The sequence below is a fragment of the Balaenoptera acutorostrata genome, chromosome 3 (assembly GCF_949987535.1).
Source record: "Balaenoptera acutorostrata chromosome 3, mBalAcu1.1, whole genome shotgun sequence".
NCBI lineage: Eukaryota > Metazoa > Chordata > Mammalia > Artiodactyla > Balaenopteridae > Balaenoptera > Balaenoptera acutorostrata.
Genome location: NC_080066.1, coordinates 183,602,478 through 183,627,112, shown reverse-complemented (window position 1 = coordinate 183,627,112; position 24,635 = coordinate 183,602,478). Strand labels below are relative to the sequence as shown.

At 44.7% G+C, this 24,635-nt stretch overlaps 1 protein-coding gene and 1 gene segment (V, D, J or C); both read left to right on the top strand.

The window, feature by feature from the left end:
• The window catches only part of LOC130707672 (immunoglobulin heavy constant mu-like), a 108,748-nt gene that overhangs the window by 35,513 nt on the left and 48,600 nt on the right, over nucleotides 1-24,635 (top strand).
• LOC103001101 (eukaryotic translation initiation factor 3 subunit J-like) lies at nucleotides 17,179-17,754 on the top strand. Its single transcript, XM_057543917.1, has one exon. It carries the CDS (start codon nucleotides 17,179-17,181, stop codon nucleotides 17,752-17,754), a length of 576 nt encoding a protein of 191 aa, XP_057399900.1.

Genomic DNA, 24,635 nt, shown 5'->3' with positions numbered 1-24,635 from the left:
CAACAGGGTCCAGACTTGTCCTGTGATTCTGGCCCATATTACTTTGGTTGGCTCTCCTATTATTGACATTCAAGCAGGCAGATTCTTTAGTATTTAATTTACTCTGCAAATAGTATTGGAAAAGCGAGAAGAAGTATAGTACTCTGTTCATGAAATAGTATGGAGTAAATATCTTCTCATAGACAGCAGCCTCGACATCAGTCAGTGTACAGGTGAAATCACTGGACTGAGGGAGAGCTGACAGGTGTGACCTCGCAGGGCAGGAGTGGAGCCAGTGCTATATGTACAAGGGTGTCTGTCAGAGATGGGGACTCACATTGGTCCTTCTGCTTCCCAGGAGAGATAACATCACTGATGACACTGATGACAACATTCAACACCCCTGGCACACCCACTATAAATTTCAGACAGACCATCACCATCATGATCCCCGATTTACATCCTTGCAGACTGAAATGCAGGGGGTGAGGCCACATCCTCAGTGCCCACAGTGAGATGGGATGGAGCTGTGCTCTGCTCTCCAGCACCGCTTACTTACATGACCTCAGGCTCAGTTCCAGGACTCACTGACCCAGGGACTCGGGAAAGCTGCTCTCACGTGGACTTTTCAAGGGAACCTGCTTCCTGAGATGGGAGCTTTCCTCTGACCATGACGCCCTCATACACTGCAAGCCATTCACTGTGAAGCTTTACTTGCAAGAATCATGCGTGTTCTCTAACCCATTGCGGTGGGAACTGTGTTCCCTGAGCTCCAATGTCACTGGCAGTGACAGAGTTAGAAAGGAACACTTCTAGAAGGAGTGAGTCTGTGCACTGTGACCAGGTCACCTGCCCAGCATATTGGAGTCCTGAGGAGCTTCCCGTAGCTATCTGTTTTAGTCCTTGGTAGCCTTGGGGATTCCACAATGTCCTCCCTCAAGGAAGGAGCCCTGAAGCTCACGGTGTTCCTGCAGACATTCAGTTGTGCACAGGAAAAAGGCAGGACAGGCTACTGGCCAAGTCAGCAGTGCTAGGAACCATGACCATCTCAGCAAGAATGACTACCTTGTCCACAAAATACAATGTGTGTTTCGTTGTTATGAATAAATCCACCTCCAGAGCAACTCTTGATAATATTTAAACTGTTTCAGGTGAAGAAATGTTCACCCTAGTTAAGGGAAACACGAAGTCCGTTGTGAATTATGATTAACATTAAATTTTACCTAACTTTGTCTGAATTCAATGTGATTATTACATGTATGGTTTGTCTCAAATACTTGCGTATCCAAAAAAATATACATGAGGTAATGCAGAAAGGAAAAAGCAAGAGTCTGTGTCTGACAACTTGAGGGCCCTGAAAGTTTCATAGGTATTTATGTGAAATATTTACATCCATGGGATTAAAGTCTATTCCCCAAATCTGCCATTAATCCTAGAGCACATCTGATTTCCTGACTAGCCCTTCAGCATCATTTCATTCCTGGGCAAAGAGTCCCCCAGGCATCAGGAGGGGGACCCCAGGTGGGGGCTGAGTTCTCTGAGGGCACAGTCAGAACCCTGCTCACAGGGTGAACCCCAGGTACAGGGACCTCGCTTCACTACTTGATGCTTTTTATAAAAAGGTCCCTCCTATATGCAAATATCCCCTTAGACCACAAGGTAAAAACAAAGTACCTGTTCACTTAAATACGGGTTTCTCCTCATGCTTGAAGAGATTTTCTGGGCTTGATGAATCTCATCTGCAAGAAGATGAATCCACTGTGGTTCTTCCTCTTTCTGGTGTCAGCTCCCAGAGGTGAGTGTCTCAGGGATTCAGCCATGAACACAGAGGGAAGCTGCATCTGAGCCCATGAGTCACCGTGGTTCTCTCTGTCCACAGGTGTCCTGACCCAGGGGCAGCTGCAGGAGTCAGGACCCAGCCTGGTGAAGCCCTCCCAGACCCTCTCCCTCACCTGCACTGTCTCTGGATTCTCATTAACCAACGATGGTGTAGCCTGGGTCCGACAGCCTCCAGGAAAGGGGCTGGAGTGGGTTGGTGTGATGGGTTATAGTGGAAGTGCATATTATAACCCAACTCTTAAGTCCCGGCTCAGCATCACCAGGGACACCTCCAAGAGCCAAGTCTATTTATCACTGAGCAGCCTGACAACTGAAGACACCGCCGTGTATTACTGTGCGAAAGACACAGTGAGGGGAAGTCAGTGTGACGCCAGACAAAAACCTCCCTGCACGGAGGCCCATAAGTACCAGGGGGCGCTCAGGACCCAACAAGTACAGGGCTGAGGCCTGCAGCAGGTGCAGAGAGGGGCTGGGAGGGAATTCTTGTTAGAACCTCTGCTTTCCTCTTCCTGCCCAGGAGCTCCACCAGGGACCCTGTTCTGTATCCTAATGTTCCATTGTTGTGGATTATGTTGTGTCTAGAAAATTTTGTGTGCATGTACCTATTTGCTTAATTTTATTTTTATTATAGTTATATATAGATATGTATAGATATATGTATATCTATATATACACATATACACACACACATATAGTATACAGGAATTAAGGTTGTTTTTCATTTCTTTATTTTTCTTTTTCACAAAGGAGCTCAGTACAACCCTAAGGCTCACCATCATGTTCAGTCTGAGACTGATGTTTGTGAAACTTGTAAATATCCTGAGAATACACAAGAGATTTTTGAACATTATTAATTTTTGTCTTGTTTTTGTACATGTGGAAGGAAGAGACACACCCTCCTGCTTTCAGTCAACCTGCAGAAACAGTTTGAATTCTGCAACATACAGTGTTATAGACTCTAATGCCAGAGTGCTGTAATACTGCACATGCAATGATCCTCATTATTCACAGATTCCATATTTTTAAATTCAGCTACTTGCTAGTTTTTATTAGCACCCCAAAATTAATCCTGTCGTTTTGTGATCATTCAAGGACATTTACAATGTGGCCGGTTCTTTGAATCACCCAACACACACACACACATTCCCATCTGAGGTCTGTCAAGGAGATAATCTCTTTTCTTCTTTTAACTCCCGTCATGTAAATGAGCAATTTCTGGGGTCAACACAGGGCCATGCTTTTCACATTTCTGTGATTTGGGGCAATTGTTTAAAGTAGTCCCATGCATAGTGCTGAAGAACAGTCTAGTGTTCCTACACACAAATGGCTGTGAGTGGACTTAGGAGAAAATATACATGAGAGATCAGCTTCATTCAGGCATGAGTTATATGGCCATGGGCTGTGGGATTGATATTCATATTTCCAATATAAATCTCATCCAGAACATGAAGACAAAACTCACTGCTGCATATTTGATGTGGCTTTGGAAACTTGGCTTAATTCCAAATACATCATTGCAAGTGGGGGCTTATGGCCCAGAAGAGGGTGGGGTGGAGTAGATTGGAAATTACTAATAGAAGAAATACAGGGTAAGAGAGACCTTAAACTGTATTTACATAGACTCAAAAGGATTCTTGCCAAAGGGAGGCCAGGGTGATCTGATACCGTGTGGGTGATAGGAGGTTTGAAGGATTTGATCAAATACTGAGGGTGATCAGAGCTCAAGGATGGGGGATTCTCATTATTCTCACTTAGCAGGGCTCTTGACAAAACCTGGTCATGCAAATATAAACACAGAAGCCCACAGGTCAAGACTAGCTGAGAAGAGAATTACAAGGAGCCTGTTGGCTAAGGGGTGGTCAAGGGTCTTTGTCACACTTAAGAAGAGTAATATTGAACACACAAAGAAACCAGGGATGCACACACACACACACACACACACACACACACACACACACTCAGAGAAAAGACCAACTGAGCACTCAGTGAGAAGAGGTCCATCTGCAAGGAAAGGAGAAAGGCCTGAGAAGAACCCAAACCTGCTGACACCTTGAACTAAGACTTCTAGCATCCAGGTCTGAGAGAAACAAATTTCTGTTGTTTAAGCTGCACAAACTGTTTTTCTGTAATGACCACATTAGCTGATTATACACAACTGATATAGAAGCAGATAGACATATATGGAAATGTAAGTATCATATTGGAAAAGAAAAATCACCCATCCTCCTGGGGCGACTTGATGATCATCCCCAAAAAGACATATAAGTGCCCACTTTAGCATTCTTTAGAATTTATAATAGAGTGTGGAATGATTTCTGGATAAATTAATGTCAGAAATATTTCTTCATGCGGCTTTTATTTGAAATTTAGGTCACTACCTACTCTTATTAGTTGTCCAGTTTTTAATTGTTTAATGACATCAGTGATTCTTCTGTTGAACTTCAAATCTACTTCCAGCTTCAGATGGATTTCCAAGTTCTCTCAGCGTGAAAAATCTCCCCAGTCCTGTTTGAAGCAATACTTTTCACTGGAATAGTATGAGTAATGTTTATATTTGGAATTTGATGTCCATAGAGCACTGGAGTCATTTTGTCCCATAGAAGACATTTGGAAATATCTGGACACAGGTTGGGCTGTAACATTTGGGCTGTGCTGTCAGTACCTAGTTATCTAGTGGGTAGAGTCCATCCGTGCTGACACACATAGTACAATGCACACGACATTATGAGCCACATGCAAGTCCCCAGTAAAAATGGAGAGAATAACTCTTTTATCAAGGGAAAAGGGGAGTTGAAAGGGCTATAGGGAACTGAGTCCATGGTTTCTCTTTGGCTGAGTTCTTGCCAGAAAATTAGGGGTAAACTTTCTTCTTCTTGTTGGATTCTGAGATCGTCAAAGGGCATGAGAACCCCCCTTCTGTTAACCTAATTTTATTTGAGGTTTCTCTTCATTATTATTATTATTATTGTCATTGTTTTTATTTTACTTTTTCCACTTTTTTTACAACTATCTTCTAATTTTAATCAGAGTTAAAGGTTGGAATAGACAATAACGTTTGGAACCAATTAAATATAATTGTACCATTTTCTCTCCATGACTTGTTATAATTATCCCACCATGAGGTAATTAATGTTATTGCAGAGAAAAGATTATTTTTTACTTTCTAAATTTTATTGTTTTAATTAGTTTATTTTTATTGAAGTATAGTTGATTTATAATGGGTTAGTTTCAGGTGTACAGCAAACTGACTCAGTTATATATATATATATTCTTTTTCAGATACTCTTCCCATATAGCTTATTACAAAATATTGAGAATGGTACCCTGTGATATATAGTAGATCCTTGATGATTATCTATTTTATACATAGTAGTGTGTTTATGTTAATCCCAAATTCCTAATTTATCCCTCCCTCCCACCTTTCCCTTTTGGTAGCCATAAATTTTATTTTGAAGTCTCTGAGTCTGTGTCTGTTTTATAAATAAGTTCATTTATATCATTTTTTTAGAATCCACATATAAGTGATTTCACATGGTATTTGTCTTTCTCCAACTGACTTACTAAACCTAGTATAATAATCTCTAAGTCTATCCACATTGCTGCAAATGGCATTATTTCATTCTTCTTTTATGTCTGAGTAATATTCCATTGTATGTATGCACCATATCTTCTTTATCCATTCATCTGTCAATGGACATTTAGGTTGCTTCCATGTCCTGGATATTGTAAATACTGCTGCAATAAACATTGGGGTGCATGTATCTTTTCGAATTATAGTTTGCTCTGTGTATATTCACAGGAGTGGGATTGCTGTATCATATGGTAGCTCTATTTTTACTTCTTTAAGGAACGTATATACTGTCCTCCACAGTGGCTGTAGCTATTTACATTCCCACCAACAGTGTAGGAGGGTTCCTTTTCTACACACCACCTGCAGCATTTATTATTTGTAGCCGTTTTGATGATAGCTATTCTAACTGGTCTGAGGTGATGCCTCATTGTAGTTTTGATTTGCATTTCTCTAATAATTAGCGATGCTGAGCATTATTTCATGTGCATTTTGGCCATCTGTATATCTTCTTTGGAGAAATGTCTATTTAGGTCTTCTGCCCATTTTTTGATTGTATTGTTTGTTTTTCTGATATTGAGCCTTATGAGCTGTTTGTATACTTTGGAGATTAATCCGTTGGTTTTTGCATTCTTTGCAAATATTTTCTTCCATTCTGTAGGTTTTCTTTTTATTTTTTTCAATTTCCTTTGCTGTGCAAAACTTTTAACTTTAATTAGGTCCCAATTGTTTATTTTTGGTTTTATTTCCATTACTCTAGGAGACAAATGCAAAAAGATATGGCAGTTATGTCAAAGGGTGTCTGCCAATGTTTTCCTCTAAGAGTTTCATAGTACCCATTTATACAATGGAAACTATAAAACTCTTAGTATCCATTTACATATATTTATAGTACACATTTAGATATTTAATCCCTTTTGAGTTTGTTTTTGTTTATCATGTTACAGAATGTTCTAATTTCTTTCTTTTACATGAAGCTGCCAATTTCACATCACCACTTATCGAAGAGACTGTCTTTTCTCCATTGTATATTCTTGCTTCCTTTGTCATTGATTAATTGACCATATGTGTGTGGGTTTATCTCTGGACTTTTTATCCTGTTCCATTGAACTATATTTCTGTTGTTATGCCAGTACCATACTATTTTGATGACTGTAGTTCTGTAGTATAATCTAAAGTTAGGGAGCCTGATCCCTCCAGCTCCAATTATCTTTCTCAATATTTCTTTGGCTATTTGGGGTCTTTTGTGGTCCCATGGAAATTTTTTTTTAATCTCTTCTAGTTCTTTGATAAATGTTAGTGGTAATCTGATTGGGATTGCATTTAATCTGTAGATTATGTTGGGTAGTATCCTCATTTGACAATATTGATTATTCCAATCAGAGAACATGGTATATCTTTCCATCTGTTTGTGTCATCTTTGATTTCTTTCATCACCATCTTATAAATTTCAGAGTACAGATCTTTTCCCTCCTTAGGTAGGTTTATTCCTAGGTGTTTTATTTTTTTTTTTCATGCAATAGTAAATGGAATTGTTTCCTTAATTTCCCTTTCTGATCTTTGTTTTTAATGTGTAGAAATGCAACAGATTTCTGTGTATTAATTTAGTATCCTGCAACTTCAACCAAATTCATTGAGAGTTCTAGTAGTTTTCTGGTAGCATCTTTAGGATTTTCTATGTATAGTATCCTATCATCTGAAAACAGTGACAGTTTTACTTCTTTTCCAATTTGGATTTTTTTTATTTCTTTTTCTTCTTTGATTGCCATGGCTAGGACCTCCAAAACTATGTTGAATAAAAGTGGTGAGAGTGGTCATTCCTGTCTTGTTCCTGATCTTAGTGGAAATGCTTTCAGTTTTTCACCATTGAGAATGATGTTTGCTGTGGGTTTGTCATATGTGGCCTTTATTATGTTGAGGTAGGTTCCCTCTTTGCCCATTTTCTGGAGTGTTTTTATCATAAATTGGTGTTGACATATACATGGAATCTAAAAAAAAAAAATGGTCATGAAGAACCTAGGGGCAAGACGGGAATAAAGACACAGATCTACTAGAGAATGACTTGAGGATACGGGGAGGGGGAAGGGTAAGCTAGGACAAAGTGAGAGAGTGGCATGGACATATATACACTACCAAACATAAAATAGATAGCTAGTGGGAAGCAGCTGCATAGCACAGGGAGATCAGCTCAGTGCTTTGTGACCACCTAGAGGGGTGGGATAGGGAGGGTGGGAGGGAGGGAGATGCAAGAGGGAAGAGATATGGGGACATATGTATATGTATAACTGATTCACTTTGTTATAAAGCGGAAACTAACACACCATTGTAAAGCAATTATATTTAAATAAAGATGTTTTTAAAAATAAATAAATAAAATAAAATAAGTCGGTGTTGAATTTTGTCAAAAGCTTTTTCTGCATCTATAGAGATGATCATATGGTTTTTATTCCTTAATTTGTTAATATGGTGCATCACATTGATTGATTTGCACATATTGAAGAATACTTGCATTCCTGGGATAAACCCCACTTGATCATGGTGTATGATTCTTTTAATGTGTTGATGGATTCTGTTTGCTAGTATTTTGTTGAGGATTTTTGCATCTATGTTCATCAGTGATATTGGTCTGTAATTTTCTTTTTTTGTGATATTTTTGTATGGTTTTGGTATCAGGGTGATGGTGGCCTCGCAGAACCAATTTGGAAGTGTTACTCCCTCTGCTGTTGGAAGAGTTTGAGAAGGATAGGTGTTAGCTCTTCTCAAAATGTTTCATAGAATTTGCCTGTGCAGCCATCTTGTCCTGGACTTTTGTTTGTTGGAAGATTTTTAATTACAGTTTCGATTTCATTACTTGTGTTAGGTCTGCTTATATTTTCTAATTTTTCTGGTCAGTCTTGGAAAACTGTACCTTTCCAAGAATTTGTCCATTTCTTCATGGTTGTCAAGTTTATTAGCATATAGTTGTTTGTAGTACTCTCTTATAGTCCTTTTTGTTTCTGTGGTGTCTGTTGTGATTTCTCCTGTCTCATTTCTAATTTTATTGATTTGTGACCTCTCCCTTTTTTTCTTGATGAGTCTGGCTAAATATTTATCAATTTTGTTTATCTCCTCAAAGAACCAACTTTTAGTTTCACTGATCTATGCTATTGTTTTCTTCATCTGTATTGCACATATTTCTGCTCTGATATTTATTATTTCTTTCCTTCTACTTACTTTGGTTTTCTTTGTTCTTTTTTCTTTAATTGCATTAAGTGCAAAGTTAGGTTGTCTACTTGAGATTTCTCTTGTTTCTTGAGGTAAGATTGTATTGCTATAAACTTCACTCTTAGAACTGCTTTTGCTGCATAGGTTTTTGGTCATCATGTTTTCATTGTCATTTTTTTGTAGGTTTTTTTTTAAATTTATTTATTTATTTATTTATTTATTTATTTATTTATTTATTTATTTATTTTTGGCTGTGTTGGGTCTTCATTTCTGTGCGAGGGCTTTCTCTAGTTGTTGCAAGCGGGGCCACTCCTCATTGTGGTGCACCGGCCTCTCACTGTCGTGGCCTCTCTTGTTGTGGAGCACAGGCTCCAGACGCTCAGGCTCAGTAGTTGTGGCTCACGGGCCTAGTTGCTCCGCAGCATGTGGGATCTTCCCAGACCAGGGCTCGAACTCACGTCCCCTGCATTGGCAGGCAGATTCTCAACCACTGCACCACCAGGGAAGCCCTGTAGGTATTTTTTGATTTCCTCTTTCAGAAAACTATAAGATACTGATGAAAGAAATCAAAGACGACACAAACAGATGGAGAGATATACTATGTTCTTGGACTGGAAGAATCAATATTGTCAAAATGACTATACTACCCCAAGCAATCTACAGATTTAATGTAATCCCTATTAAATTACTAAGAACATTTTTCAAAAATTAGAACAAAACATTTTACAATTGGTATGGAAACACAAAAGACTCTGAATAGCAAAAGCAATCTTTAGAAACAAAAAATGAGCTAGAGGAATTAGCTTACTGACTTCAGACTATACTATAAATCTACAGTCATCAAAACAGTATGGTACTGAGCACAAAAACAGAAATATAGATCAATGGAACAGGATAGAAAGCCCAGAGATAAACCCACACACCTATGGACACCTAATCTATGACAAAGTAGACAAGAATATACAATGGAGAAAAGACAGTCTCTTCAATAAGTGGTGTTGGGAAAACTGGACAGCTACAGGCAAAAGAATGAAAGTGGAACACTCCCTAACACTATATACAATAATAAATTCAAAATGGATTAAAGACCTAAATGTCAGGCCAGATACTATCAAACTCTTAGAGGAAAACACAGGCAGAACACACTTTGACATAAATCACAGCAAGATATTTTTTGATCCACATCCTAGAGTAATGAAAATTAAACAAAAATAAGCAAATTGGACCTCTTTAAACTTAAAAGATTTTGCACAGCAAAGGAAACCATGAAAGAAACGAAAAGACAACCCAAAGAATGGGTTGAGAAAATACTTGCAAATGAAGCACCCGACTAGGAATTCATCTCCAAAACATTCAAACAGCTTGTGCACCTCAATATCCAAAAAAAAAAAAAAAAAATACAAACGACCTATATAAATAATGGGTGGAAGATCTACATAAACATTTATCTAAAAAAGACATACAAATGACCAAAAGTCACATGAAAAAAAAATGCTCGACATCACTAATTATTAGAGAAATGCAGATCAAATCTACAATGAGGTATCACCTCACAAAGGTCGGAATGGTCGTCTTCGCAAATCTACAAACAATAAAGGCTGGAGAGGGTGTGGAGAAAAGGGAACCCTCCTACACTCTTGGTGGGAAAGTAAATTGATACAGTGACTAAGGAGAATAGGATGGAGGTTCCTTAAAGAATGAAAAAATAGAATTACCATATGACCCAACAATACCAGTCCTGGGCATATACCCAGAGAAAACCATAACTCAGAAAGATACATGCTCCCCAATATTCATTGCAGCACTATTTACAATAGCCAGGACATGGAAGCCACCTAAATGTCCATCAACAGAAGAATGGATAAAGAAGATGTGGTACATATATACAATGGAATATTGCTCAGCCATAAAAAGGAACAAAATAATGCCATTTGCAGCAACATGGGTGGACATAGGGATTGTCATAGTAAGTGAAATAAGTCAGACAGAGAAAGCCAAGTATCACATGAAATCACTTATATGTGGAATCTAAAAAAAACAAAACAAAACAAAAAAACAGAAAAAACAAAAAACAGGGTACAAATGAATTTATTTACAAAACCAAAGTAGAATCATGGATGTAGAAACAAATTTATGGTTACCAGGGAATAAGTGGGGGAGGGATAAATTGTGAGTTTGGGATTGACATATACACACTACTATATATAAAATAGATAACTAATATGAACCTGATGTATAGCACAGGGAACTCTACTCAATAGTCTGTAATGGCCTATATGGGAAAAGAATCAAAAAAAAGAAAAAGAAAAAAGTGCATATATATATATATATATGTATAACTGATTCACTTGGCTGTACACCTGAAACTAATATAACATTGCAAATCAACTATACTCCAATAAAAGTTAAACAAAAAATAGTGTAATTACTAATTCCAATTAGCAGCTATTCAAAAATGAAAGAAAAAACTAAGTTGCCATTATGGATATATAACCATCTGAGTCCTTAGAAAAATATAATGATAAATATATGTAAGTATATAATAATAGTAATAATAACAACAACAATAAAGTCATAATAGATTTTGAGCTCTTAGTCGAACATTTTGGATGGAAACTGTCCACTCTCTAAGGTCATCAGCTGGTTCTGAAGGTCTTACATCAGCAGTTTTCTAGCAAAGATCAGAGCTTCTACAACATCCATGAGAATCTTCAGTTTGAGGGGCTCACCTGGGGAGCCTTCCAATTGTGTGGAATTATGAATTGATTCTTTAGTTACTGTGATCAGTTCAGTGCTTTTTTCCCCCCAAAATACACATGTTGAAACCCAATGCCCAACATGATGGTATTGGGAGAAGTGCCCTTGGGGAAGGGCTTAGGTCGGGAGGGTGGAGACCTTCTGAACGGAATCAGTGCCTTGTAAAGAGGACAGGGAAAGCTCCCTGCCCCATCGCACCAGGTGAGGTATCAGGGAAAAGTCAGCCATCTAGGTAGTAGTTTCTCTCCAGGAATCATGTCTTCCAGACCCTGATCTTGGACGTCTCAGACTACAGAAATATGAGAAATAAATGTCTATGGTTATAACCCACCCAGTCTATGGTACTTTGTTTGTGGAGCCAAATGGACTAAGACAGCTGTGAAACAAATATCCTAACGTCCACACTCAGGAGGTTCACAGCTGTGTTTGTTGTTAAAAGTACCTGATATGGTCCCTCAATGAGGTTCAGGGGCAGTTTTGCTCTGATGTCTCTTTCAATAGATAAAATTAACTGGCTGAATATCCTAGAAGGCTATTGATTAGATGTAGTGAGCAGGCAGCCTTTGTCTTGGTGCCAGGAGTGGGTGTTATACATGAATCCTTTCCATTATCTTGTGTGTCCAAATGCAATAGGGCAGGGATAGTATTGCAGGAACATGTCTCTAAATGCATGGTTCTTCCAGTTACCACCTCACAGGGTGAAAATTGATTTTTCTTTGAGGTAGTTGATAATGATGTCACTAGTGCTAAGGGGAGGACCTTTGGCCAAGTTTTGGAAATTTTGGATAATTTTAATTTAGGGAGCTACTTTTTCAACCTTTCCAGAAGACTGTGGATGGTGATGACTGTGTAGTACTGAGTCATAGTGACACCTTACAGGGTTGTTTTATAAAGATTCCTGTAAGGTGAGCACCTCAGTCACTTGGTATGAATGTTGCTACACCACAAGTGGAACACACATTCAAGAATCGTTCTATGAACTCTAAGGGCTGTAGCCTTCTGGCAAGGAATTACTTCAAGAAAGCCAGAAATTAGACATAAAATAAATAAAATATATTCAAATTCCAGACTCTGGAAGCTGAGTTAAATCCATCTCAGTGTTCAAAGGGCCCTAGAGGATTGTTTCTGTGTGCCTCCTTTACAGTTTCACAGGATTTCATTGTTGGCTGCTTACACAGAACTGAAAAATTACCTTAGTTGTGTTTTTTTTTTTATTTTTGTGGGGGTTTTTTTGTTTATTTGTTTGTTTTTAGTTTCCACATGTGTTGATTTAAGATAGTCACCGATTTGTCTGTACTGAATTCACACTCCTTCGGATGGGACATGTACCCACCATCCCTGACTCAGGAGGGAACTGGAACCCACTGTCATCTGATTGAAACAGCTAACCTGGTGTCAGGACTCTCTGGAGCTCGGGTTCTATTGTCCCATCTCAGAAAGAATTCAGCCAGAGGCAAAGCGATAGGCAAAGTCTGAGTTAATTAGCATAGGATGCTTGTGGGAGATACAAGCGGGAAGCCAAGCCCAGAAAACAAAGAGGGCCACATTTTTATAATCAATGAAAAAGTGGGAGGGGAGAAGAAAACCTTCTTTGTCATTGTTGGGTAGACATCAAGTCTTACATCACCAATTCCTCCTTTAACCCTATATGGTCTAACCCGGAAGGTCATGACACTATTTAAATCATATGTATATTAGCAGAAGGGTGGCAACATATACTAAAATATGGTAATTCATCTCAGGTTTCTGTATAATGTCCCCTCTCACCTATATTTCTGCCCTGGCTACATGCAGAAATGCTACTCTTCAAGGATTATTAACTCCCTGCCTTCATGTAACAAGATTCAGACCACATATCTATTGTCTTGTGTTTTAACTATCAGGATTTGTGGCTTAAGTGTGTCTGACACTTGGATGCACCTGGTCTTCCTTCTAGGTAGAGTAGATTGTTGCTTGGTTACTGGATTCTTTTCTTGAGTGGTCATTAGCTTACAGAAGTCTCCCAAACTCCTATAATTCCCTTTCTGTCTTTAATCCCCTCATGAGATTTCTAAACTAATTGTTCAATTATCCTACTCTATGCCTATCAGTACCATGTAGAGAAGATTAATAGAGAAGTTTAACTTATATTTATTTGAAAACATCTGATGTCACAAAGTGTGAGATTGCAGATTATCTGAATGAAGTAGCTAACTAGAATTTTTCTATTATTTTTAATATAAAATCAATTTCTTATTTAAGACTGTATATCTTATGACTTTCTTGAATTCCTCCAGAAAATTTTTTTTTTTTTTTTTTTTTTTTGCCACACCGCATGGCTTGTGGGATCTTAGTTCCCCAACCAGGAATCAAACCCGGGCCCTCGGCAGTGAGAGTGCAGTGTCCTAACCACTGAACCACCAGGGAATTCCCAGAGATTTATCTTTCAGGGTCTAGAAAGTTGAGAACCAGATTAAGGCCACTCTTGGGTAAATGATCTGCTACAGCATTATCTACAGCTTTCATAGTATCTAATTTTGCACTGCCTTCCCCTTTATATGCCAAGTCTCTAGGGTGTAGGCCTGTCTAAAAGTTCCTTACCTTGTTGTGCATCTGATGATGCTTCCAGCAGATGTGAGACGACCCCCTGCTTTGTTTTCAAAACAACCCAATACCTTGCACTACTCCCAAAACCTATGCATTTACTCTCTGGTCTTCGCCAATTGACAAGCTCTAGTAACTGCAGTAACTTCTGTCATTTGGGTGGATTTTACATCAGATAGAGGAATATCTTCTAAAGCAAAGATTTTGCTAGTAATACTAATTCCTGGTTAATAATCTCAGTTTTAATTTTGAGGTATGGTCCATGAAAACATTACACCAGGTCAAGGTTATCAACGAGAGAGCCTAACACATGTAAGGAGTGTGCAGAATTTTCCCTGCTGAAGACGAAACCATTGTGAGCACCATCTTGGTGTTCAGCCATGTCTCATGACTGTCTAATGCAACAAACACCGACTTTGAGCTCAGTGGAACTTAGTGTTTTTCAAATCACTTTTTATCTTAATGGCTTTAGATAATTATGTGAGGCTATTTCAGCAGATAGTGTAGGAAGACAAATTGAACTGAGTGAACAATGAGGAAAATCACAAACCAATGAAACAAGAGCCCAGGTGTGAGTGTTTCCAGGCTTGGGGGATTCAACAGTTCATGTACCCAGAGAGGGGGTTTGAACAATCTTCTGCATGGAACACACGCATGTCAGCTCCACCCCCAGTTGACCCACATCCCATATGGAGGTGGTGACCGCATTCCCAAGGCCACATGCAGACGTGGAAAGGGACTGGGAGAAGGGGGATGACGCCTCTGAAATTAGCTCCTCAGGAACCAGGGATGCCCCAGAAGACATTCTCCTGCCTTGTGACTAGAACTTTGTCACCAGGGACATGACCATCACCTGTTGTACTCTTTGAATTCCAGCCTTTTGGGGAGAGGCTTGGAATCTGAGACTTTTATGTGAGAGTCTTGCTGTGTCCTTCATCCCTGTCTTCCTATGTTCAGTTATGTCTGTCCAGGATCCTCTTACACTTAGTGACATTAGATTCCTTCTTTTACTAACAGGTCAAAGATGACCTCTGCTGGTACTTCTGGTTTGTGCATCAACAGGTAACACGTTTGGAAATTGTCATTTCCATCCTTAAAGCAAGAAAATTCTGAATAAACTGAACACCAATAATCTCCCTGAACCTAACAGAGTCCTGACATTTCAGGGGAAACCCCCACCCCAAAACTAGAGAGTTGGGCACGTCCAGAATCCAGGTGAGATCTGCCCGCTTGGAAGACAAGCTGCTGGGGGAGCACCTACTATTGAATAACTATGAATGTCGGCAGGACCAGGGTGGACCAGCGTGAGGATGAGAATTTCTGGGGTCCACACCCCATAATTTGTGGGATTTAACCCCAGAAACATCCAGGTCCTCACAGTAAGGATCCATATTTATCCCTTCATGACATCTGTTAGAGGGAAGCAAAGACTAACAACTGAGAAATATCGAAACATACCCAGAACTTCCACCAGGCAGACCCTCCAGAGGAAGAACTATTCCACAAGCTTCTCCTAGGAGGTGAGTAGGAATTCTTATCCTCTCCAGACCCAGGGAGGGGGCACAGCTATCAGGTTAAGAGATTAAAAAGGAATAGACAGGGGACACTGCAGCCTGGGAGGGGGTAGGGGCAGGGGATGAGCCACAACACTGGAGACCCTTATGGAGGTCACAGCCCAGACCCAGTTCCACTGAACCACAGGTATTAAACCTTAGCAATGTAGAAAGCCCCCTCCCCATACATGACCTCCACCCCAGGGTCCTAGCAGTGGATTAACACTGAAAGATCCACAATGTGCAGACTCTCTCTGGGGAGGGGAACTAGTGATGCACTGAGACCACATCCAGGACATCAGAGCACTGGGGCTTCGGTACCTACAGCTGGGAGACCAGGCTCAGAGCACCTCACTCCTGGACCTCAGGCTCCATTCTCTCTTGTGCCCTGATGGTCATGGCCAAAACCTCTCTCCTGCTCTTGGGTATTTGATATGTTCAGGAATATCTATGAAGACTTCACCAGAGACTCAGAACCAGAAAGAGAAGCAGGTTTGTCACAGGGACCTGGTGAAGTGGACGTGGTTGACTAAGTAGTGGGCCTGTCTCCCCATTGGATGCCAGGTCCTGAGGTCCTCAGGGCAGTTGGTCAGGAAGGAAGGTGACCAGCAGGATGGAGCCCGAGGATGGATGTACCTGTGGCCATCCTGGTGAAGAGGTGCCCTGCCAGGGTACAACTCACACAGCTGACCTAGCTCACCTGCCCAGTGTTGCCCCCTCAGACAGGTGACCCTACAGAGCAGCATCACCTGAGTCAGGTGACAGGGGCTCTGCCTTCTCCTCCTTTGACTTCTCAGGGGTCTCCCCTCCACAGGTGGGGTCACTAGGGGACCCCCAGCTGCACTGCTTTGAGTTGTCAAGGGGGTGACTGCACTGGTTTCTGACAATGTGGGGCAAGCCTGGTCCCTTCTTTTGGGGCCCCTGCAGGGTTCCAGGTGCTGCAAAAACAGGCAAACCCAATATGTGTGCACCTGTCTTTGTTTACTTGCATTTGTTCTGTTTGTCAAATCAAGTCACACACCTAGGCTTAGTGTCAGTGGGGGGGCAGGGGGGCGTGCGGGCACTGCCCCTGTGCTAGATTCAGGGAAGAAAGACAAATTTGGGATCATTGTTGCCAACATCAGGCTGTGTGTGTGTGTGTGTGTGTGTGTGTTCTTGGAATAGTAGAGGGGGAGTGGGCATTGAGCCCCATGCTTTCTATGCGCAGCTATTCCCTGACGTAATGTTAGACCACAGGAGCCTCCAGGAGACGAGAGGCCCCCAAACTCCTTGAGAGTGTCTGGACTCACCGTAAGTGTCAACTGCGTCGGTGTATCCACAGATCCAGGAAGGGGCTCCCTGGTGTTTTCATAAGATGCTCGTTTGGGGTCTCCCTACCGAGTATGTGGATTTATTGAGGCTATTTCTAGAGATGATTAAAAATAAAATAATATGTTGTCTCTAAAAGAATATTCTGAAGGCAGAAAACAGCCATTTAATACTGGACTAGACACGCTGGAAGGTAACTGCCCTGTGAGCCCAGGCGGGATCCTCCCCTGCAGGGTATGCGCTGGGCTGCAGGGGGCGCTCAGGACCACCCAGCACAGGCCTGCAGCCCAGGCGCGGGCGCAGAGGGGACGGGGGAGGGGTTTGCTCTCAGAGGCTGAGTCTCCTCTTTTCAATTAAAACAATAATTAGGCTCACACCCGGCTTGGGATGGCGGCGGCGGCGGCGGGGGACTCCGACTCCTGGGACGCGGACACGTTCTCCGTGGAAGACCCGGTGCGGAAGGTGGGGGGCGGCGGCACCGCCGGCGGGGACCGCTGGGAAGACGAGGACGAGGACGAGGACGTCAAGTTAGAAGAACCTGAAGAACCTAGAGTGCTAACACCAGAACAATTAGCAGATAAACTGCGGCTAAAGAAATTACAGGAAGAGTCAGACCTCGAATTAGAGAAAGAAACTTTTGGTGTTAATAATACAGTTTATGGAATAGATGCTATGAACCCATCTTCAAGAGATGCCTTCACAGAGTTTGGAAAGTTACTAAAGGATAGAATTACACAATATGAAAAATCACTATATTATGCCAGTTTTTTGGAAGCCTTAGTTCGAGATGCGTGTATTTCATTGGAAATTGATGATTTGAAAAAGATTACCAATTCATTGACTGTACTTTGCAGTGGAAAACAGAAGCAAGAAAAGCAAAGCCAAAAAGAAGAAAGGTGTGGTTCCCAGAGGGGGATTAAAGGCTACCATGAAAGACGATCTGGCAGGTTATGGTGGTTATGATGGAGGATATGTACAAGACTATGAAGACTTCATGTGACATTTTATCTTCTCCTGGTGTCTTCTTTCTCTTGCCCACAATCCCTTCAACATGTAGCACAACTTCCTTTCCTTTCAGTTCTGCCAAATGCTACAATCAGAAGTGCAGTATCTTTTGTGCTGGTTATTTAACCCCTTGACACTTAGGTGCTAATGTGCAAATGAGGGAACTTGGATCTTGCTGCCAAGGGGTTAAAATTGGGAACCTCCATTGCTACTAAATCATAGTTTAAAAAAACAAACCTAATAATGTTGTTGTTGCTATCTGATTCCATAGCAGCAGTCACTAAATTGGAAACAAAAGTTGCAACATGACAAAAAATTGTGTAGTATTTACCAGCACCATTCAGTAATATAGCCTTAACCATACCTCCTTGAACTACTTAATAACTTGTCAAGAAAAGCAGTCTGCTGCAAGTGCATGGGGTGTGCACCTAGTATTAAAATTGCTTTGTCTTCAAATTGAGCTTGAGAATATTAAAAATACATTGTGAAGAAGACTGCTTATCTCAGAGTGAAGATATGGCGGCTGAAAAGCACTAGTTTGATACTTAAAAATTAAATGACCAAAACCTCCAACTCTGAAGCTGAAGAAGATAAACCTCTCCATTACTGCATTACCAAGTTGTGGAATCTCTTGGACGCATAGACTGTCTAGTTTCTATTTATCAGACTATTCTACTGATGGAGTGCTTCAGATGGGGGAGGGAAACTCCTTACCTGCTTTGTTTGTCTGATTTAAGTGTCTGAGAAACAAATCTCCTTTGTTCTCCGAGGCTGCAGTGGATCAGCTTTAATAGGGTTTTGGCATTTCCTTTCCTTTATAAAATGTGTTCAGCAAACTGCACCAGTTAACTACAGTTTGGTAAATTGTTATGTTAACAATTATGACATCTGCAATGTTTCATAAAGCAACTAGTTTAATAAAGTCACTATTGTGAGTACTTAAATTTTGTGTTACCTCCCAAGAGATATTTTTGGAGAGTACAGAACAAAGCTCTTGGGACTAGAGTTCTCTGTATATTTATAAAGCTTAATAAGTGCTTGATGAGTAGATGTAGTTTTAAAACAAAAATGATTTGCGAGGTCCTTAATAGTGTCACCCTAGAGCAACAACGGAATGGAGCTGCCTTCCTCTTCTTATTTATTGGGGGAAATTGTTTGGTTGTTTAGATACTAAGGCCTAATTAAGTACCTAGAAGAACTATTTATTTGGAGTAATTGAGCTTATAACTCAGGTTGTAGCTGTAAGCAGAGATTGGGTGATCTTCTCTGTTATATATTTTCTTTTAAGCAATTTAACCAAATCTGTGGCTGGAGTCTTATTTTGAAACTGCCACAGAATCAAAAGTAGGGACAGAGCAAAAAATGTTTCAAATTTCTCTTACACAGGAAGTAGGAGCCTCAATCAAAGCTCTGTAGACGACTAAGTGGAAGACAGGACCATCTAAATGATTTGAGGAATTAACCGAAAGCAGTGGCTACACAGCAATAATTACAGCCAATAAAGATTGTTTTAAGGCAGACAAGGGCTAAGATTTCCTTAGCAGTGATAACGACATACACTGAATTTAAAATCTATTTTATTATAGAGGTCAGTTTCTAATAAATGGAAATGTATCATCTGTTCCTTAACTATGTAAATAATATTAAATTCCTTTGAAACTGGAAAAAAAGCCCAATAATCAGTAGGACAAGGACTGCTGAAGTGTTTAATATTGGGTCCTATTGAAAACACTTACCTAACTCAATAAGACGATGAGAAGTAGGGCTTCAAGATATGTATGTATGTATCTGTGTGTATGTTTGTTTGTTTGTTTGTTTACCCAGTGGTTGCAGAGTTTGCGGACACACTGATTCCAGAAATAGGATATTCAGACATGAAAGCCCAGACAGGTTCAGGCATCTGTGTCATTCAAAGGCTGGTTCACAATGAGGACCTTGTCCTATGTGGGCTGGTCCCTCAGTGGGAGGAGCTCTGCCTGCACAGGGTTTAGGAACATGGCAGGGGATGCATGTCCTCAAACAAGGGTGAGGATGTGGACCCTCAGCCTCCCACTAAGCGTGGTTTAGGGGCCGACTGAAGTCAGGTGGGCAGTGAAGATACCAGGCCAGCTCGCCACCACCCCAACAGAAACCTGAGAGGGCAGGAAGGCAGCCTGAAGATGACCCAGAGGAGATAAGCCCGGGCCATCCTGGGGGACCCACCGGGACAGGCATGGAGCCCACTGTGAGGGGGCCCAGGGAGCAGACCACACTCGGGACAGGCCGAGTCTCTCGACTGTCAAGACCAGGGCCCAGGGCCGGCGGCCCCGCTGGATTAGGCTCTGACTTGCCAGGGTCTCTGCTGAGGGGCTCCTACAGGGAGGGAGGTCAGCAGTGAGCTCACCTTTGCCCCCTCCTCAGCCCGTCCGCTGCACGGTCCCTGCTGGCCCTTTGGGTGAGCCCAGCTGCAGAATGTCCTGGAAGCCGCAGGCCCATGAGCCACGCACAGCAGGAGACGCTCTGTGAGGGCCAAGCCAAGGGACCCTGGGGCCCTGGAGCACAGGGGCTGCGAGGACCCGGCCTGAAGCCTGCCCAGAGAGTGGGACTGGGCATCACTGGGGGGTCAGCACTGCAGGGGGGGCTGCTGTCCCCTGACAGCCAGGGAGGCTGAGTGCCTTCCAAGTCCAGAAACCGTGAGTGACCCACGGGGAGAGCAGAGACTCAGATGCCCGTTTCCTCATTCCTGGGCGACCTCTGGTCCCTTCTACAGCAGACGCCTTGCACGTGTGTGGGGGGTCTGTGTGTCAGTGTCTGTGCGTGAGTGTGAGTGTGCTCCAGGGCCGAGTGTGAGTGTGCTCCAGGGCCGAGTGTGTGTGCTCCAGGGCCGAGTGTGTGTGTGCTCCAGGGCTGAGTGTGTGAGTGCTCCGGGGTCGAGTGTGAGTGTGCTCTGGGGCCGAGTGTGTGAGTGCTCCAGGGCCGAGTTTGAGTGTGCTCTGGGGCCGAGTGTGAGTGTACTCCGGGGCCAAGTGTGAGTGTGCTCTGGGGCCGAGTGTGAGTGTACTCCGGGGCCAAGTGTGAGTGTGCTCCGGGGCCGAGTGTGTGTGCTCCAGGGCCGAGTGTGAGTATGCTCCAGGGCCAAGTGTGTGTGCTCCAGGGCCGAGTGTGTGTGCTCCAGGGCCAAGTGTGTGTGTCCTCCAGGGCCAATTGTGTGTGTGCTCCAGGGCCGAGTGTGAGTGTGCTCCAGGGCCGAGTGAGTGTGCTCCAGGGCCGAGTGTGAGTGTGCTCCAGGGCCGAGTGTGTGTGCTCCAGGGCCGAGTGTGTGTGCTCCAGGGCTGGGTGTGAGTGTGCTCCAGGGCCGAGTGAGTGTGCTCCGGGGCCGAGTGAGTGTGTGCTCCGGGGCCGAGTGTGTGTGCTCCAGGGCCGAGTGTGAGAGTGCTCCGGGGCCGAGTGTGTGTGCTCCAGGGCCGAGTGTGTGTGCGCTCTGGGGCCGAGTGTGAGAGTGCTCCGGGGCCGAGTGTGAGTGCTCCAGGGCCGAGTGTGTGTGTGCTCCGGGGCCGAGTGTGAGAGTGCTCCGGGGCCGAGTGTGAGTGTGCTCCGGGGCCGAGTGTGTGTGTGCTCCGGGGCCGAGTGTGTGTGCTCCAGGGCCGAGTGTGTGTGCGCTCCGGGGCCGAGTGTGAGAGTGCTCCGGGGCCGAGTGTGAGTGTGCTCCGGGGCCGAGTGAGTGTGTGCTCTGGGGCCGAGTGAGTGTGTGCTCCGGGGCCAAGTGCGTGTGCGCTCCGGGGCCGAGTGTGAGAGTGCTCCGGGGCCGAGTGTGTGCTATCTGGCCTCTAGGTGGAGTGTTTTGACACCCCCATTGGAGGCTGGCCTGGCGTCCACGGCCTTGAGGCTCTGCAGACTTGGCGCTCGCCTCTTGGGTGCACTCTCTCCTCTCTTTCTTCACAATTCCTAGGGGTAGAAGCCTTTAAAACCTTCAAAGGGCTTCTAAATCTCCGAGATGGCAGGCTCTGGAAACCCTTACCCAGCTCCCCCATGGCTCCAGGAAGTCAGACCCCCAGGGACCAGTGGGACAGGCTGGCCGAAGCCTGGGCCCACATGGGAGGAAATATTCCAGAGGGGATCCCACCACTTCCTGCAAAACCACTCCTCAAAATCGGGGCGGGCTCCCCTGGCCCAGGGCCCCGGCTCAGCACCTCCTCCTGGACTTGGCTGCCCTTCCTCACAGGTGCCAACCCAGTGCCCACCACGGGGGCCCAGCGCTGCAGTCCAGAAGGAAAGCCCACCCTGCCCAGGGGCCCCCAGCACAGGCCGCACTGCTCAGCACAGGCCGAGGGGACAGGCGTGGACGCTGGGGAGAGCCACAGCAAGCAGCTGCAATTGCCCAGGACAGCTGCAGCCCCTCAAGGCCAGAGGTCAGGGGTCCTCAGCTCGAGGAGCCCTGCTGGTCACCTTGTGGCTTCAGAGGTGACCTGAAGGAGATGAGGGGAGAAGTACGCTCTCCCCAGACCCCCGTGGCGGTGCCAATGGGAAGCCCAAGGAGCAGCCGTCCACCAGACCCGGCGGGAGTGGCCAGATGCTTCTGCTGTTCCCTCAGTCACACCGTTGGCCACAGACCACAGGACCTGGAGAGCCGTCCGTCCAGACCCAGCGGAGGCTCCATCATCCACACTCCGAGCCTGAACGCACCATGAACCCTGCCCTGGACTCCACGCACCTCTGCCCACTGTCCTGCTCCATCCCCGGCCAGAGCCAGCTCTAACCATCTGCCCGCCCTACCATCTTCACATCACAGCCTCCATTCTTCCATGGAGACCTGGCTCGGTGGGCAGCTGGCAGGCGACCTTGCGCTGGGTCCTTTGCTGCCTGTGCCCAGCCTGTGGAATAATTAATCACCATAGCAATCATGGCTCCATGGGGATTCATGGTGAGGACCCAACGAAGTGACCCACAGGCACTGGGCGTGGTGTCCAGCCTGCACCGAGCACTCAGCCACGCAAGCCGTTCTTGTTAAATTACTGCCACCACATTCCTCCACCCTGAGCAGCCTTCATCTGCTGCACCTGACATAACCGCCCCAACCCAAAGCTCCGGAAGGTGTGCACCCACCCCGCAAGAGGGGCCATGCCTGTGGAGCCAAAGCCCAGCCTTGGGATTCACCCCAGCAGTCGTGCCCCTCTAGCAGGACACAGGAGGACACAGCGCACATCTTCAAGCTGGGGTCGACCTGCTCCTCTGGTCTTGCTTCACTGCGGTCCACAAGGCGGTGCTTCACCAGGCAGCCAGCAGCCAGCAGCCTGTCCATCCACCTGTGTCTGCAGTGCTGTCCCTGAGACTCCGCCCCCACTCCTGGGCTCTCCCGCCGCCCCCCCACACCACGCACACTCCCACCAGGCAGGCTCTGCCCCTGGTGCCCTGGACACAGTGCGTGCTGGGAGGACCAAGCAGGCACAGAGCAGAGTTTTCAGCACAGCACACTGACAGTGTCAATGACATCGCCCGGAGCGTTCCTTCTCTAGCAATAAAACTTAACCAAAGCGACTCAGGAAGAAGTGGGAATCGTAACTAGCGCACCAACCCTCAGGAAAGCATCAGAGTATCAGTGTGTGACTGCCTGCACAGGCCACTCCGGGCCCAGGTGGCTTTGGGGTGAGCTTTCAGACTTCCACAAAACTGGCCTCGGCCATATGTATGAACCTTGCTCCAATGCCCCCAAAAGGAGAAACACGGGCTGGTTTAGGGATCGGCCAATAGCCGGAAGTCATAAACACAATTCTAGGAAGCTGAATTCTGTCCGTTTCATTGAACAGACTCTGACCAGACGTTAGGAACCACGTCTAGCTCATCCCAGCATTCAGGCAAATGATGGCCTGCAATCTTCCCAACGGAAAGTCCCCATCAGACAGCCCTGCGGGCCCACGTGGGTGCCGTGGGGGTCGCCCCTCTCCTCTCCACACTTGAGGCGACCCTGAAAAGTTGATGAGATAAATTTTGTATTTAAGACAGGGCAGGAGAACTTAAGCATGGTGTGTTCCCTACGCATACTAGGCCCTCCCAGAACGTGTGCATCTGCGTCACATCTTAGCCAGAGCTCCTCACAGGTGGGCGTGCCTGCCCCCCCACCCCGGGAAGATGGGTTTTTCCTTTCTTCTGACGCGAGAATAACGTTCCTTCCCAGCTCCGTAGGGGTCACGGTGACCCGCTGCCCACTTTGTACGTGCTTCCCTGGGCTGTGCCTCCTTGGTGACCTTTATGTAAAATACCGCATGTCATTGTGATGTACGATCCTTTGTCTCGAAAATGTGCGTGGCTGTGTCTTCCACTCCGAGCAGGCAGAACCGTCCTCAGAGCTTCTGAGAATCTGCTTCCCCAGTTAGAATCCTCAGCTGGCTTGAATAAAGTTCCCTTTTTTTCTTCTTAACTTGATAGTTCTCTGAATTTTCATTGACAAAGTCCAGAGAACAACTCGGAGGCCCCCCAGCTCTGAGCTCCACGGCCCGTCCGGGAGACGCCTGGGCTCTGCTCCCCAAGGCCCCCCCAGCCAGGTGGGCGGAGGGGGCGGCTCACACCCTGGAGACGGCAGGCGGGACGATGACCCCGTGTCCGTGCCTCGAGGACAGCTGGTGACACAGAACTCCCAGGGAGAGCCCAGAGCAGCAGTGGCCGTGGCAGCAAAGTCAGGCTCAGTCAGGCCCGGTTCAGGCCGGAGCCTCCCGGCGGGCCGCCTGCTCCCAACACCGCCCGCTGCGGGCGTGAGTGCCGAGCCCCAACCTCACAGCACCACCTCCGAACCCCAGGAGAAAGCTGGCGACCCCATGCACCCAAGAGGAGGTTGCTTCCAAAGGGTCAGCCTGCCGGGCTGGGTT

Coding starts and splice junctions, on each gene's coding strand:
- LOC103001101 (XM_057543917.1), top strand. CDS start 17,179: ATGGCGGCGGCGGCGGCGGGGGACTCCGACTCCTGGGACGCGGACACG.